This window comes from Trichomycterus rosablanca, chromosome 19 (assembly GCF_030014385.1).
Source record: "Trichomycterus rosablanca isolate fTriRos1 chromosome 19, fTriRos1.hap1, whole genome shotgun sequence".
In the NCBI taxonomy this organism is placed as follows: domain Eukaryota; kingdom Metazoa; phylum Chordata; class Actinopteri; order Siluriformes; family Trichomycteridae; genus Trichomycterus; species Trichomycterus rosablanca.
Genome location: NC_086006.1, coordinates 18929428 through 18947267, shown reverse-complemented (window position 1 = coordinate 18947267; position 17840 = coordinate 18929428). Strand labels below are relative to the sequence as shown.

General features: G+C 38.2%; 2 protein-coding genes across 2 annotated transcripts in view; one reads left to right on the top strand and one right to left on the bottom strand.

Annotated features, from left to right (window-relative positions):
* Nucleotides 1-17840, top strand: part of dnmt3bb.3 (DNA (cytosine-5-)-methyltransferase beta, duplicate b.3) — a 52315-nt gene that overhangs the window by 13625 nt on the left and 20850 nt on the right. The window contains exons 18-21 of the mRNA XM_063016062.1: nt 379-464; nt 1425-1494; nt 2370-2491; nt 2588-2651. Of these exons, the coding sequence (XP_062872132.1) occupies nt 379-464; nt 1425-1494; nt 2370-2491; nt 2588-2651 (342 nt within the window). The remainder of the gene's footprint in view (nt 1-378; nt 465-1424; nt 1495-2369; nt 2492-2587; nt 2652-17840) is intronic.
* On the bottom strand, nt 7354-14981 carry LOC134333322 (cell division control protein 42 homolog). The gene is made up of 6 exons (XM_063015267.1): nt 14917-14981; nt 12057-12190; nt 11153-11225; nt 9393-9502; nt 8745-8942; nt 7354-7642 (listed from the first exon to the last, which is right to left on the bottom strand). Exons 2-6 carry the CDS (start codon nt 12159-12161, stop codon nt 7553-7555), a joined length of 576 nt encoding a protein of 191 aa, XP_062871337.1. The 5' UTR covers nt 12162-12190; nt 14917-14981; the 3' UTR covers nt 7354-7552.

Here is a 17840-nt window from a genome sequence, read left to right as displayed (position 1 = left end):
AAATACGATTTCTGGTGACAGTTCTTAAACTTATTTGCCTGGTCAAAAATGGCTTTTCATAGTACGAGTATTGTAGTAGCACTAAAACATGACTGTGTGGCAGTGTTTTGCTGCAATGATCCGCAATTTCTGTTCAATTAAAATGTGCTCATGGTGAAATTACTTTGTTTATTTAAATCTTCTTAATTGTGTCAGCACATCTTCCCTGGTCATTCATCAGCCATCCTGAATTTTTTTTTTGTTACTTTATACATTACACATTTTTCTGTTAATTTACTAGCACATTTCTGAGTACAAATGCCTTACAGTATGACTTCGAGTAAGTACTAATCATTTCTCTGTACCATCACCAAAGTTGTGTGTTCTGTGTGTTGACAGTGTAACCCAGTACTTGTGGATGCTGTTAAAGTGAGTCCAGCCCACAGAGCACGCTACTTCTGGGGAAACCTGCCAGGCATGAACAGGTATGTCTTTTATGGCCATTGCAAAATTGTTTTGCTATTATGTGCACACACACACACACACACACACGTGTTCTAGTCAGAAATATTTGGACAGTATGTTGAATGCAGATAAAAACAGAAAGCTGTAGTTCCTAAATCTGCATTGAAACAATACAATGATTTACCCTAATAACTTTTGTAAATAAAAGCTTATTCTGAAACCTGATATACATTTAGGGACATGGACAGTGTAGGGCAAGGGATTTTGTGGTGGGCAGACTTAGGCCTACCACTTTGCCAACAAAGGACAATCCTGAACACAAGATGGCAAGGATTTCAGGTATTTCACTTTGTAGAGTGCATAATATTATTAAAACATTTAGGGAAAAACCAATACTGAGTGCCTGCGATTTTGGATCTCTTAGATGCCGCAACAATCTGGTGTTTGTACCCTGTTCTATAGGTTTAGGATCAGGACTGGATCATATTTTACACTGTGGATGTTGTTGCTGGTTTTATGTCCCTCATTATTATTATATTATTATCATATTAAGGGCTGGTTCAGCTACTTTAACAACGTCTTTTCTAGTTGGTTGGTTCAGCTTGAATGTGGCTGTGGGTTCACAGTTTTATTCCTATAAAATTGATTGAACTGAGCTCTATGGTATATTTTTGCTTTTCTATGATTAGATTGCTGACTGGTTTTAAAAGCTAATTTGACCCAATCTTATTGTTTTTGATAAACCTCACAAAGAGACTGGTTGTAAATGCTTGTAAAGTACGTACATTATTAATCTCATTGTTCTTCGCCCAGTGTGCTATCAAATAAATGAGTATGTTGGCAAGGTAGTGCTTTATAAGACCTCAAAGGTATTCTAATACTGAAATATAAATTCATAATTTAGAGGGTTAAATACTTTTAAGGTACTCCTATTACACTGTAACTATTATGCTATAAAACAATGTCTTCTTTTTTTTTAGACCGATCGTGGCCTCTCAGAATGATAAACTGACCCTGCAGGAATGCCTTGATCCTGGGCGAACTGCTAAGGTTTGGCTAAATTCCTTCTTGTGAACCCCGTAGTGCATAACAAGCTATTCTACATGGCCAAAAGTATGTAAACACCCCTTCTACAAAGTCGGTTTGGTTATTCCAGCCACATATATACATTTTGGATGTTTCTGTTCTCCACAAACGTTTGGCCATACAGTGTATAACTAGCACATTTTCTGTATATAACTAACTATTAGCTAAAATATAGAATATAGGATGAAGTAATGGCTTAAATTTGGAGTGCGGATGGAGCAGTGTTAAGATTTCTCAGAACATAAGCAAGCACATAGTAAAATAATTTGGTAGATTTAAATTGACCTGAAGTAAACATTATTAATCTAGTGCAATTCTCACTGGTACTATTGCCCGGCTGGTTGTCTACACAGACATGATTGACTATGTCTGGTGGGGATGGCCAAACAGCCTAGTTATTAAGACATGCACTTATCAATGCATTCTCAGTGCCAGTCCGATTGTTGTGTCAAGAAGGGCATCTGGTGGGAAAACGCTGTACTAAATCAGGCATGCCGACCAGAATTATTTGCAATGGCGACCCCAAAAACATACGGGAACAGCCGAAAGCAAAATAAATGTAATAAAAATGTAATACATGCTGTTTGTATTTAATAGTTTAACAGTCAATGTAAGTGTATTCATATTATTTATGAATAAAATAACTCAGAAATGTCTTATGGCATTGACTAACCATGTTTTGATGCTGTAACAAAATTGGTAAGACCAGAAATAAAAGCACCAAACTGTCACATCATTCAATATAAAATTATTACCCACTACATATTCCAACCCATCAGTTTCTGATATTATGTTCAGCATGACAGCCCCAGTGCTAACCTGTTCTTGTGTGTTTTCAGTATGTAAAAGTACGGACCATCACCACACGCACAAACTCGCTCAAGCAGGGATCCGCCGACCAGCATTTTCCCGTCTCTATGAATGGAAAGGATGATGGTTTATGGGTCACCGAATTGGAGAAGTCAGTAACCTATTAATCCTTTCGATCTTGCATAATAGACGTATCCTGATCTTAAATAGTGATTGATAATCCGTACTACTTTTGTTCTATTATTAGGATTTTTGGATTTCCCAAACATTACACCGATGTGAAGAACATGGGCCGCATGCAGAGACAGAAGGTACTGGGTAAATCTTGGAGCGTCCCGGTAATCAGGCATCTCTTTGCTCCACTCAAAGATTACTTTGCCTGTGATGAAGTGACCCTAAAATGAGGGCATGTTTTTATATTTCAAATGTGAACACACTCGTCGTTCAACTGATTTTAATTTAGTTCATAGTTTTTATAGACTTAAGTCTTTTTAACTAATTTTTACGCCGATGAATCATGCTGAATGTCATATGGACTCAATTTGCTCTATTATTATTAATTGTAATTGAAATTTGTTCTTTTGTAACATTACCTAACTGCTGCTTTTTATGAATGAACTACCTTAGATGTTTTAAATGTACAGTTTTTATATTCATTGCAAAATCTTTTTAATCACATTAAATCTTCAGTACCCATTTAGAGCCAGGTCATGGTGAGTCCAGAGCATGTACTGGTCAGTCTGATGGTGTTTGAGAAGAGATCATGAAGCATAGGATTAACTTACCAAAGCTTGTTGAGACGTATCAAAAGACTTGCAGTTGTAGCCTAGTGGTTAAGGTACTGGACTAGTAATCAGAAGGTCGCTGGTTCAAGCCCCACCACTGCCAGGTTGCTGCTGTTGGGCCCTAGAGCAAAGCCCTTAACCCTTAATTGCTCAGACTGTATACTGTCACTCTACTGTAAGTCACTTAAAGGTGGATAAAGGTGTCTGCCAAATCCCGAAAATGTTAATGCTACCAAAGGTGCGTCTACAAAGTACTAAATAACTGGCCTGAATACTTCAGTGAATAAGAGCTTTCAGATTTTAACTTCTAGATTTTGATTTTACAACGTTTTTACATCATCATTAAAGCTGATTACATGTAGATTAATGGGTAAAGATGCCAATTCAATCTATTTAAAATCAAATCCATCACACAACTAAGTGTGCAAAAGGTTGAGGGGTCTGAATACTTTCTGAATCTACTGTATTAAATAAAACTCTGTGACCATCTTATCATAACATACCAGGTTCAGCACTTTCTTGTACCTCAATTAAGAATTGCATAGCCCCTGATGCACCGCTGCTTTCACATCATCACATGGAAATCTTCTTCCCCTTAAAGCTTCCTTGAGCATCCAAAAGGTGGAAATCAGATGGCACTAAATCCAGACTATAAGCTCTCTCTCGGTCTCTCAGACACGACCAGTTACTTCTCCTCCCACCCTCACCGTTTATAAAAAGTATAAAAGTGCGGAAACTTTTTGAAGATCTCGTAGTAGCAGATATACAGTATTGGTGTATGTTTTTTTCACTATCACATACACCTAAACTATAGAAGAACCTTGTATAAAAGGGACCACAAGATTGATGGCCTGTAATTAGCCATATTCCCACAATGATTTCTTGGCGGTTTCTTGTAATTGTGAAAGGCTAAAATATTTGATTTTTAGCCTATTTTTATTTATCAAAAAACTTGGGATGCAATTAATGGTTTGTGGCCAAGAATTGTAATAAAACTGCAGACATTTCTGGATTGTAATTCTTTTCTAGTTTCCAAGTTTTTATGTGTAGCCTTGTTAGTTTTTTAATAAAATACAGTGTGAAATAGAATAAAGTTTGATCCTTTTTTTATGATTTTCAGCCTTTATCTCCCAATCTAGTCACTTCCAATTCCCAATTGTCCAACCCCCGATATGATCAATGAATGCTGAATCACCACACATCTCCTGATACACATGTCCAATCAGCGTCCGTTTCTGATCACCTGCCGTATCGTGTATGGAGATCCACACATGTCCCCCTTTATATATTTTTTTAAATAATTCATTAAAACAATCATTGGAAAATCAGATCTTGTGGATATTCGGGACATTAGGATGCATGCAGACCATAAAGAGATTTGCTTTACATGAGTTAAACATTGGTGATGTTTATTTTGAGGTAATATTCACATGTAATCATTTTCTGTAACGAAACATTTTATATAAAAATATTTAAAAAAAAAAATTTAAAAAAAGACGTGTACTTAAGTGGAAGGTTATCACCTTCACACACAACCATGATATATACAGTGTATCACAAAAGTGAGTACACCCCTCACATTTCTGTAAATATTTCATTATATCTTTTCATGGGACAACACTATAGAAATAAAACTTGGATATAACTTAGAGTAGTCAGTGTACAGCTTGTATAGCAGTGTAGATTTACTGTCTTCTGAAAATAACTCAACACACAGCCATTAATGTCTAAATAGCTGGCAACATAAGTGAGTACACCCCACAGTGAACATGTCCAAATTGTGCCCAAATGTGTCGTTGTCCCTCCCTGGTGTCATGTGTCAAGGTCCCAGGTGTACATGGGGAGCAGGGCTGTTAAATCTGGTGTTTTGGGTACAAATCTCTCATAATGGCCACTGGATATTCAACATGGCACCTCATGGCAAAGAACTCTCTGAGGATGTGAGAAATAGAATTGTTGCTCTCCACAAAGATGGCCTGGGCTATAAGAAGATTGCTAACTGAGCTACAGCATGGTGGCCAAGGTCATACAGCGGTTTTCCAGGACAGGTTCCACTCGGAACAGGCTTCGCCAGGGTCGACCAAAGAAGTTGAGTCCACGTGTTCGGCGTCATATCCAGAGGTTGGCTTTAAAAAATAGACACATGAGTGCTGCCAGCATTGCTGCAGAGGTTGAAGATGTGGGAGGTCAGCCTGTCAGTGCTCAGACCATACGCCGCACACTGCATCAACTCGGTCTGCATGGTCGTCATCCCAGAAGGAAGCTGACGCACAAGAAAGCCCGCAAACAGTTTGCTGAAGACAAGCAGTCCAAGAACATGGATTACTGGAATGCCCTGTGGTCTGACGAGACCAAGATAAACTTGTTTGGCTCAGATGGTGTCCAGCATGTGTGGCGGCGCCCTGGTGAGAAGTACCAAGACAACTGTATCTTGCCTACAGTCAAGCATGGTGGTGGTAGCATCATGGTCTTGGGCTGCATGAGTGTTGCTGGCACTGGGGAGCTGCAGTTCATTGAGGGAAACATGAATTCCAACATGTACTGTGACATTCTGAAACAGAGCATGATCCCCTCCCTTCGAAAACTGGGCCTCATGGCAGTTTTCCAACAGGATAACGACCCCAAACACAACCTCCAAGATGACAACTGCCTTGCTGAGGAAGCTGAAGGTAAAGGTGATGGACTAAACCCAATTGAGCACCTGTGGCGCATCCTCAAGTGGAAGGTGGAGGAGTTCAAGGTGTCTAACATCCACCAGCTCCGTGATGTCATCATGGAGGAGTGGAAGAGGATTCCAGTAGCAACCTGTGCAGCTCTGGTGAATTCCATGCCCAGGAGGGTTAAGGCAGTGCTGGATAATAATGGTGGTCACACAAAATATTGACACTTTGGGCACAATTTGGACATGTTCACTGTGGGGTGTACTCACTTATGTTGCAGCTATTTAGACATTAATGGCTGTGTGTTGAGTTATTTTCAGAAGACAGTAAATCTACACTGCTATACAAGCTGTACACTGACTACTCTAAGTTATATCCAAGTTTTATTTCTATAGTGTTGTCCCATGAAAAGATATAATGAAATATTTGCAGAAATGTGAGGGGTGTACTCACTTTTGTGATACACTGTACTAATATATTTAACTCCAGAGTGATGAAAGACATAAATAAAAACGTAAAAGTTATTTGGATAGGTTTTGAAGCCTGTACTTTTAGAAGTTGCTTAACATTGATCACATGGTTATATGATCACATTTAAAAGGCAGCTTTGTTTTGAATAATAATGCAAATTCAATTATTTGCTCTGTCTGTTTTACATAATGTGTGTTCGCCCCCTAAGACATTTTATTCCTTGCACGATTTCCATTTCTGACAACTAGATATCATAGACTGGCTGGTTTTGGTTAATACAAAACTACTTCTCAACACAGTTCACTTCCGTGCACATTAATAATCTATTAAGTAACAGACTTCTCAACGTTCTCAAATTGACAAATCAATTCAAAACACTGTATGCAAAGTATCCAAAGTAAACTCTAATCAAGGTTGCATGCATTTCTGTAATATCATTATGGAAAACCACAAACACATTATAGTCAGCGTCAGTGCTGTGCTAATGCTGACCCACTGCCCAATAATGGTATAACTGGTTATTCATCAGTAATCTTTTCTATTAATGGATATGGTGAATGGGGTCTGACTAAGTACACTGAGCTACAGTCGGTACTATTTTAAGTGACTGAAGTAGACTTAATTTGGTTTGTCGTCATCAAAACATGATTAGAATACTGACGCAGTTTCTTGAAGTGGATTCCACCAGCAAAACAAGCTTTGGATTTACCAGCTTCTTAGATTTCTAATTTATGAGCCACTACAAGTTTAGAAAACATATTGGAATCCTTAGGTCACCTGTAAACTAAACACTATAAACATTAATCCAACATGTTCTGTATGCCTAATATCAATAAAGTCTATGTACAGTAACACTGTAGCTCCCAGATTTTGCAACAAATGTGAAAGCTTTACCTGTATTCTACTAAAATGACAAAAAGATAACACTATAATTACTATTGCCTTTCCAGAAACACAAGCGATTATCAAATAGTCTTAATTTAGTTATCTATTCCAATGGTTTTAAAGATGAACTTGGTATAACATTAACCATGAATAATTTTAGCTGTAAGAATGCTGATGTAAGAACAGCACTAATCATAAAAAACTGCAAAGCAAAAGCTTGCTACTAACTTATTCTATTGTTTTTCTTTTTCTTTAATCAGACGGCAATTAAGGCAATAATGAAAATAAAAAAAGGAAAACATAGATTGCGGTATTTAGTCCTTTTCTTGATAAAATGAATTCTTACTTTTTATGGAAAATAGTAATAGATGATATTGTTTATGCCTGAAAGGACCTAAGGAAAGGCTGAACTCATAAAAGAACACATTTACGCTTCTTCTTTGGCTCTGGAGGCTCCAGTGCAGCGAGTATAGCCTCATCAAAAACGTTCTTCAGTCCTTTCTGTAAATAAAACAAATAAATAAAGAAGGGAGGTAGTGAGTCATATGTTTAGAAATTACTGAAATAAAGGTGAACGGAACATTCATGATCTTTGAAGTTATTTTTTGTCAGCGTTTGGGGGGTGGGGGGCATGAAAATGTTTCATCTTCCAAAGGGGGGCATGGCAGAAAATGTTTTTTTTTTTTATTATTATTATTTCTTCAATGTGCCATTAAGATGAGCTGGCAAACTCTCGTTATTGGTTGTAGAGATATAAGTTGTTTCTAATGGAACAACACACGGATATAGATTTGATCTCAATTTGAAGAAGAGAAACTCAGGTAAGCAGCGATGCTTTTTTATGATTATGATTTTATGCTGCTGTGTGGTTGATCTGGGTCGCGGTGCTGCTGTTTACCATGCACTTTCATTTTGCAATGACAGCAAAGCATTATCAAATATTTAACTTCAGGACTCTCATTTATTTGAAGTCAAATGGCAGTGGCCTGCCACTGTACTGTATAAGTTTACATTATATCGTATCGTACATCGCTACTTCTCAAAAGCATATCGAGATATGATTTTTTTTTGTCATATCGCCCAGTTCTACCACCAATGAGACAATTGTCTTGAACCCATTTAATTTTTTGCTGTTTTTTCATCTTCTCACATTCTCACATGTATAAAACTGTGTGTGAATAAACTGTCAGTACTGTCACTTGATATTGTCTATATCTAGACAAGCAGAGTACTGAGGCTGAACTGACTTTGAACTTTATCCCATTATAAAAAATTATACAGCTTTTTGTTCCCATCATATATTTTATATTTTGAGTTGAAAGGACTTGCAATTTACTGTTTTAAAATATCTCAACTATGTCGGGCAAAAATGTGTAATTGTGTATTTGTAGAGTGGTTCTTGCACAAAATAAGTCAACAGTAAACACTGTCAAATAGTTTTCATAATGTGATATTAGATGGTTAATTGTACGTTTTAGTCTAATCTTTCAAATAAACATGCATGTATTAACATTTAGTAGAAAATGTATATATTTTATGACAGACATTTAATCCAACCATTCATCCAATTAAACTTTAGCCCGACCTTTTAAATCACACTCACCTGTGTTAAAGCTGAACATTCCACATATTTCACTGCTTTTAGATCCCTGGCGAGTTTCTCGGCTGTCTCTGGCATAATGGGCTTCTGTTTGTTTTTGGCGAGTTTTTCAATGGTTGAGGGGTCGTCACGAAGGTCAATTTGAGTTCCAACCAACAGGAACGGAGTCTTTGGGCAGTGATGAGTGATTTCAGGGACCCACTGTGTGCAAATGAGGAAAAAAAAGCATGTATAAACTAGGGTTAGGTGTGTTCACACCACCGTATGATCAACATTTACATTTTCAGCATTTAGCAGACACTTTTATTCACTGACTTACAGTACTGTGACAGTGTATCTTCTAAGCAATAAAGGGTTAAGGGCCGTGCTCAAGGGCCCAACAGTGGCAACCTGGCAGTGGTTGGGCCTGAACCAGTGACCTTTTGATTACTAGTCCAGTACCTTAACTGCTAGGCCACAACACAATTTACATGTCATGCAGATGTTCACTTTGAATAAAGTATGGTGGCTCTAGTGTAAGATGGGGTGGCAGTTTATCACACTAGCCCACTGCTTGTAAGATCTGGCTTCAATTTTATAGTGATGCCGCTGGCTGAAGAAAACTTCATCTGTTAAAGGGGGCATTGGCTAGTCGGCAGAACAAAACCGTACCTTCTCTTTGACATTTTCAAATGATGATGGTGAAACTACAGAAAAACACACTAAGAAGACGTCGGTTTGGGGGTAGCTCAGTGGTCGCAACCGATCATAGTCCTCCTGACCTAGAAACACAGAACACATTCAGATTTAGGGTTACAGTTACACTTAATGTTTTTTGTAGACAAATCTGAATCTGCCTTTAACAGTATGTAATACACTAGTTATTTAAACTAATATCAGGCAGTGTTTTTGTTTATTACTGTAGAGAACAACTTGGTCATTGCAAATGAGTTGACACTGTATTCACAAAAGAGCTTTTTTCGCTGCAACGAGACACCGCTTCCACCTGGGGGTGATATGAGATGATAAACACTAGTGTGTTTCAATGCTGATGTAGCGATCTCTAATTATTTATTGTTTCTGTGCGCCCCGGTAATAAATGACCCACGGACCGGTACTATGTGGCAAGACAGGTATTATGTTTCTGTCTGCTTATTTTATCTTGTCTTTATATTCTGGGGCAGTCCATCTCAGGTGAGCTGAAGCTCAATACATTTGGCTGCATTTCTGAGTGTTGTTGATGTGTTGCAGGCATCCAATTTGGTTGCAGCATAAATAAACATAAAAAAAACTATAAAACTGATGAGGTGAAACATTAAATTTGTCGTTGCTGTGCTGGTCTCCATTAAATATTTGTAAATGACAGTTTACACGTTACTACCTTCTGTGGTTGTACATTTACAGTGGCATTTGGTGGTGATAGCTCTGTGGTTGAGTTACTGGATCGGTAATCCGAAGGCTGCCGGTTCAAACCCGACCACCTGCAAGTTTCTACTGTTGGGCCCCTGGGCAAGGCCCTTAACCCTCAATTGCTTAAAAACAGTGTTCAGTCACAATTGTAAATCGCTTTGGATAAAAGCGTCTGCTAAATGCCAAATTGAATTGATGGAAATACTGCATCAATTTCCTGGAGGGTCAAGACTCAAAATGCAGCTGCATACCAGGTTTTCAATCAGCCCAAGTACTCCCACATCACCCCACTGCTGTTTCCTCCACTGACTTCCCGTAGCTGCCCGGGTCAAATTCAAAACAATGGTTTGTCCTTACAACTAGAACAAACAGACCAGCCCCCAGATGCCAGAAAGCAGTTCTTAACCCCCCCTCTCTGTACTTTGAGCTCTTCATGCGATAGGCAATCTACCTTCAGGACTCATCAGTGAAGCATCAGAGCCCTTTTCTGTGTGACTGAAAACACAACTCGGAACAAAGTAGTACCAACCCAGTTGGCACCGACCTTAACAATACTAAAATAATACTAAATATGCAATATAATATTCTGCACTGTAATGACTGGTTTTATCAAAATCATGCAATATAATTCAAGATTGCAAAATAAGTTTTAATATTTTTCCTTTTTTCTTACCCATACCATGTTTTTACAAAAGTTGTAGCTAATTAAAGCTCTTGAAATGTTGTATAACAGTACTAGTATCTGTATATGTGGTTTGTCAATCAGCCACACACAAGTACGTGAATCATAGGAACTGGCCAGACGACATGCACATTATTTAAATGTGTACAGCCTGTCATCACCCAACAACACGATTAGCAAAAAGCTGTCTAACCTAAATTTTGTTTAGATCAAATTGTCATTCTACTGTTTTTCCCAGAGAATTTAATGCATCATTTATTGCACACGACATGATCAGACAGGACGTTATACAAAAACTTGTGAAGTTAAACCTTCTTTACACAACAGGACAACAACATACCTGCAGTATCAAACAATCCAAGAGTGTATGGTTCACCTCCAATCATTACAGTTACAGCATAGTTATCAAAAACCTACGAATAAAAATGACATTACAATTATTACAATATATATTCTCCCATTTTCTCCCAATTTAGTGTAGTCAATTTGTCTTCCGCTGCTGGGGGATCCCTGATTGCAGTTGAGGTGGGTATATTTCTGCTCACGCCTCCTCCGACCCACGCACAGCCCTTAGCGGAACCCTTTTTCACCTATGCACTTTGCACTGGCGCCTCTATCTGCCAATCAGGGTTCCTACACAGCATTTGAAGACCCCACTCACAACACCATGTCTTCCATCTATCTAATTCCAGCAGGCATTAAACTCTCAGCAAATTGTTTAATAACATCTTAACATTTTTAGAATGTAACACAATAGCTGTGAGTCATTGTTATGTAGACAGCATTAGCAAAACATTAGGCTGGTAGCCATTACTGTTGGCATAACATAAGCATAGAACTAAAGCATTGTCATGATCACATATTTAGTATTGTCACACTTGATATTCTGCACTGTAATGACTGGTTTTATCAAAATCATGCAATATAATTCAACTATTAATAAATCAACCATTAATTAAATTAAAAGCTAAACAGTTTACCACTGATATTCTTTTTTACTAGTGTAGTCTTTCAGGAAACGTAAATAAAAATAAAACAGCACAGAAGGCACATGGCACCCACGTGAACCTAGCTATTAGAGGGACACATATTAGTGCATCCTTAGTGCTGGTCCCAAGGCCAGATAAATAGAAGGGTTGCACCAAGAAGGGCATCCGGCAAAAACACTAACCCCTAATAGGAGCAGCCGAAATGAATCATTCATTCATTCATTTAGGACAAAAAAAGAAAACAAATATACTTACTGTTGGTACATACTCTGAAGGAAACTTATTTGTGGTATATGAAATCAAGAGGCAGGTTTTACCCACAGCACCATCTCCAACCACTACACACTTAATCGTCTGCATTGCTGCACTTTTAAAATGCACTCTGGTTTCTATAAGTGAGAGGAAAATGATGTTTAATTACATAATATAGTATTGACACAAGTAAAACTCAGCTTGCAAAAGGCAAATATTAATAAATCATATGGCAACTCCATCAGTAATGATGGAACAAACACAAATGTGTATTGACAATATTCCTTTTTCACCAGTAAACAGGTAACACAGTTCATGACTGGGTTTAACAGGAGCATTAATTAAAGGTATAAGCTAGGGGAGTTAGAGATTTGCCAGATTTTTTAGTGTACTGTTGTAAAAGCCTTAAAGACTTTACCACCTTCAGTCCATAATATTAAGTATAGATGCTGATAATCCAGAGAAATAGTTAGTGTTAATCAAAACTGGCAGAAAAAAAAAAACAATATAATGAATATAACCACACAGACTTGGACATACTTCAGAAAACCCTTGTTAGTTCACACAGTCTGTCACTGCATCTACAAATGCTAGTTATTTATTTATTTATTTATTAGGATTTTAATGCCATGTTTCACACTTTGGTAACATTCATGACAGAAACAGTAATTACTCTTTACACAAGATTTGTCAGTTCACAAGTTTAATGTCAAACACAGTCATGGACAATTTTGTATCTCCAATAAGCCTCACTTGCATGTCTTTGGACTGTTGGAGGAATCCGGAGCTCCCAGAGGAAACCCACGCAGACACGGGGAGAACATGTAAACTCCACACAGAAAGGACCTGGGCAAATGCCAGTTAAGACTCTAATACCTATAGTGGAGACTATACACTCATCAGCCATAACATTTAAACCACCTCCTTGTTTCTGCACTCACTGTTTTTTTTATCAGCTCCACTTACCATATAGAAGCACTTTGTAGTTTTACAATTACTGACTGTAGTCCATCTGTTTCTCTACATGCTTTGTTACCCCCTTTCATGCTGTTCTTTAATGGTTAGGACCACCACAGGACCACTACAGAGCAGGTATTATTTGGGTGGTGGATCATTCTCAGCACTGCAGTGACACGGACATGGTGGTGGTGTGTTAGTGTGTGTTGTGCTGGTATGAGTGGATCAGACACAGCAATGCTGATGGAGTTTTTTTAAACGCCTCACTGTCACTGCTGGACTGAGAATAGTCCACCAACCAAAAATATATCCAGCCAACAGCGTCCTGTGACCACTGATGAAGGTCTAGAAGATGACCAACTCAAACAACAGCAGTAGATGAGCGAGGTAGGAGTGTCTAATAGAGTGGACAGTGAGTGGACACGGTATTTAAAAACTCCAGCAGCGCTGCTGTGTCTGATCCACTCATACCAGCACAACACACACTAACACACCACCACCATGTCAGTGTCACTGCAGTGCTGAGAATGATCCACCACCTAACATACCTGCTCTGTGGTGGTCCTGACCATTGAAGAACAGGGTGAAAGCAGGCTAAAAAGGTATGTAGAGAAATAGATAACCTACAGTCAATAATTGTACAACTACAAAGTGCTTTTATATAGTAAGTGGAGCTGATAAAATGGACAGTGAGTGTAGAAACAAGGAGGCGGTTTTAATGTTATGGCTGATCAGAGTATATCAGCAATATACAAAAATGCAGCTAGACTGACACAAAGTGGAAATGTGTGGTGTGACCTGATAAGTCCATTGTTTTTGGACATAATGGACATCAGATTCTTCAGGGCAAAGAGGAAAATGACCAATGCAAAATTCAAAAGCAGTTAGATGTAAGATGGGTGTTTAAGAATCTTGCACCAGTAATGTTGAGGGGTACATATGGGTTATTAAATAATGGAATTTATTTTATAGCAGACTTCCATTATATTTAAAAATATTTTACAATTACTATAAATAACCAAGTACACCCTTAAATATGAAAATTATAGTTTTAGTTTCAATTCTTATACATCAGACGAAAATGCCACAAAACTTATAAACATATTTCTAAGGGTTTAATAAGTAAACTACTTATATCTACTAAAACACAAGCTGCATTATGAGTAACACCAAAACCGAAAGTAAAATACACACAGTGGAAGAACTTTAACTAAATTTTATGTAGTATTAAATATTAATGGAACTAGAGACGCAATCTAGTAAAGTCTTCCAGCTAAAATAACTGGCATGTCACATAATTAGCCAGGACGCTAGTTTTGCGATGCCAATCTTGCTAGCTTGATGGATTTTGTTAATTGAGATACGATAAATACAAAAAAAAAAATTATTCACAATGGTTTGTAAGAACTGCTTTGCGCCATATCTAATTAAATAAACTTAGGTTAATAACAGGTTAAAATGTTAAACCAGTTGCTTTCGTTAGCTAGGCGTTAGCCGACATAGCCAATTTCCTGCGATATAAGACTCGAAGCTTTTTTAGCTAACTTACCGTTTTGGTCACTGGCTACATCCCAAACCGGATGCTATACAAATATGCAGTTACAGACGAAGCAACAGTTGCAATAAATAGCTAATAACACATACATATATTAAAAACTTAGCTATTTAAGAATTTAAGACATTCAAGCGCTATTATTAACATTATTAAAATGTTTGTAAATCTTCAGTTTTGATAAGCGTGAATTAGATAGTTCTAGCATTAGCTAAAATGCTAATTTGAGGCCCATTTCTTATTAGCTAAAACCTGACAAGTACCCATTCTCAACATAGCGAGGTCGTTAGAGTATTACGGTATCTTATATCTAATATAAACCGTGTGTCGAATAAAACTGACTTCAATTCTTACCTAAATAATGTTCACTTCAGCTGGAATGTAAACAACACGTCTTCGCTATAAACTTACTGTGAAATTTTCAACCAACTAGATTTTTTTTACCGTAACCGCCCGAATACGCCTTTTCCATTCTCCAAAATAAAAGCTCATTTACTAACGTCTAGGACTTTACTTCTCAGGGTTATTATCGAATATAGAGACAAAATAAACAAACTTTTTTGTTGTTTAATATTTTAACAGTGCATAAATGCACTTCAGATTTAAACGTAATTTTCTTTTAGGCAATTTATATCCATAAACGTAACATATTATCACTGTATATATGCTGTATACACTGATCAGCCATAACATTAAAACCACCTCCTTGTTTCTACACTCACTGTCAGCTCCACTTTGCATTTTGTAGTTCTACAATTACTGACTGTACTGACTGTCCATCTGTTTCTCTGCATACCTTTTCAGCCTGCTTTCACCCTGTTCTTAAATGGTCAGGACTCTCCTAGGTATTATTTAGGTGAGTGGATCAAACACAGCAGCGCTGCTAGACTGAGAATAGTCCACCAACCAAAAATATCCAGCCAACAGAGCCCCATGGGCAGCATCCTGTGACCACTGATGAAGGTCTAGAAGATGACCAACTCAAACAGCAGCAATAGATGAGCGATCGTCTCTGACTTTACATCTACAAGGTGGACCAACTAGATCGGAGTGTCTAACAGATTGGACAGTGAGTGGACATGGTATTTAAAAACTCCAGCAGCGCTGCTGTGTCTGATCCACTCATACCAGCACAACACACACTAACACACCACCACCATGTCAGTGTCACTGCAGTGCTGAGAATTAACCACCTAAATAATAACACCTAAATTTCTGTGGTGGTCCTGACCATTGAAGAACAGGGTGAAAGAAGGCTAAATAGGTATGTAGAGAAATAGATGGACTACGGTCAGTAATTGTAGAACTACAAAGTGCTTCTATATGGTAAGTGGAGCTGATAAAATGGACAGTGAGTGTAAAAACAAGGTGGCTTTAATGTTATGGCTGATCGGTGTATGTAAATGTTACAATAAAGATACATTAATACTTCAAACAAAGGCTTAATTTTAGATTTGCATTTGATCTCATTATAAAAGATATGTTGTCACCGGTTTACGCAACAAATAGCAAACTTTGTGAAAGTTCTCCGACAATTACACACACAAGTGGAAGGTTTATCGAGCTAAAAATCTTTCACAGCAAGCTTTGAGAATAATTATGAGAAAGTTAAAAAGATACCAGCAGTTATGTTTTGAAAAATTGGTTGGAAACATGGTTTTAAAGGCAAAAATGAAACTTTGGAATTGTTTGTGGCTGTCAGTGGACAACTTGGTTATTTCTTTTGTTTACATTGGACCAATACGAAAAAGCTAAGAAATAAAGGAAAATCTGATATAATTTCACACAGATTTTCAGAAATGGAGTGGACACCCTTTTAGAATTGGCACCCTCAAATATTTAGCTGGGCAAACTGTAGCCTAGTGGTTAAGGTACTGGACTAGTAATCAGAATCTCACTGGTTCAAGCCCCACTACTGCCAGGTTACTGCTGTTGGGCCCTTGAGCAAGGCCCTTAACCCTCAATTGCTCAGACTGTAGACTGTAACTGTAACGTAACTCGCGTGGGATAAAGGCGTCTGCTAAATGCTGAAAATGTAAGTAACACACCCTTTGGAAATAACTGAAATCAAGCTCTTCCTGTAACCACAAATGAGTTTCTTACACCTCTCTACTGGAATTGTGGAGCCCTCTTCCTTTGCCAACTGCTTCAGGTCTCTCAGATTGAAAGTGCTTTCTTCCAACTGCTGTTTTAGATCTCTCCTCAGGTGTTCAATAGGAGTTAAATTGCTGGACTCATTATTGGCCACTGCAAAACTTTTTCCGTGCTTTTTGAAACAGGCTTTGGGTCATTACTGCTGGAAAATCCATGACCATTGATGGATACCCATCTTTCTGGCATCGGGCCCTACATTGCACTTCAAAATTATTTCATCCTGCTGCTATAAGGACTGTTTTTTAAGCCTCAAATAGTACAATGATGTGCTTTACCAAATAAAATTTTTCTTCCAGAAAGATTGTGCTTTCTCAAGTAAGTTCTAGCAAACTCCATTCTGACGTTTTATGTCCGTCAGAAGTGGGGTCCTCCTTGTTTTCCAACTATAGTGTACAGTATAACAGATAATGATGGTTGACACTTGTGCCATGTGTGCAGGTCAGTTTAAATTTGTTAGGAGGCCGCTCAGGTGGCGCAGCGGTAAAAACACACGCTGGAACCAGAGCTGGATCTCGAATACATCGTATCGAATCTCGGCTCTGCCTGCCGTCTAAGGCTGAGCGGCCACATGAACAACGATTGGCCTGTTGTTCAGATGTACGGGACTAAGCCAGATGGGGTCTCTCTCATACAATGACTGGTGCAATTAGCTCTGCTGGCTGATTGATGGTGCCTGCACAGAGATGAGAAAAAAGTGCTCTTGGTGTGTCTCTCCGTACACAACGCTGAGCTGCACTGCACAAGTATAGGTGATAAGATGCATACGGCATGCTGCCCATGTGTCGGAGGGGGCGTGGGTTAGCTTCTTTCTCCTCAATCAGAGCAGGGAACGGCATTGGTGGAAGGGAAGCACGATGCAATCGGGCAATTGGACGCCCTAAAAAGGGAGAAAAAGGGGAGAAAATGCAAAACATTTGTTTGAAGGTTGATTTGTTTGGGGATCTTGATCCACCATTGAAGTAATTCTTTGTTGTAATCTTCCATAAAGTTTATGTCTTACGTCCCCATCCAGGGAGGTAAGCTACAGTGCCATGGGCTTGAAATGTCTTAATGACATGGACCACAAAAGACACAGGACAGTTCTCTAAAGATGGACTTGTAGAATTGAGGTTGTCCATGCTTAG

Coding starts and splice junctions, on each gene's coding strand:
- LOC134333322 (XM_063015267.1), bottom strand. CDS start 12,161: ATGCAGACGATTAAGTGTGTAGTGGTTGGAGATGGTGCTGTGGGTAAA. Junction 11,226..12,056: donor CTTCAGAGTATGTACCAACA/GTAAGTATATTT, acceptor TTTTATTCGTAG/GTTTTTGATAACTATGCTGT. Junction 8,943..9,392: donor TTGAAAATGTCAAAGAGAAG/GTACGGTTTTGT, acceptor ATTTGCACACAG/TGGGTCCCTGAAATCACTCA.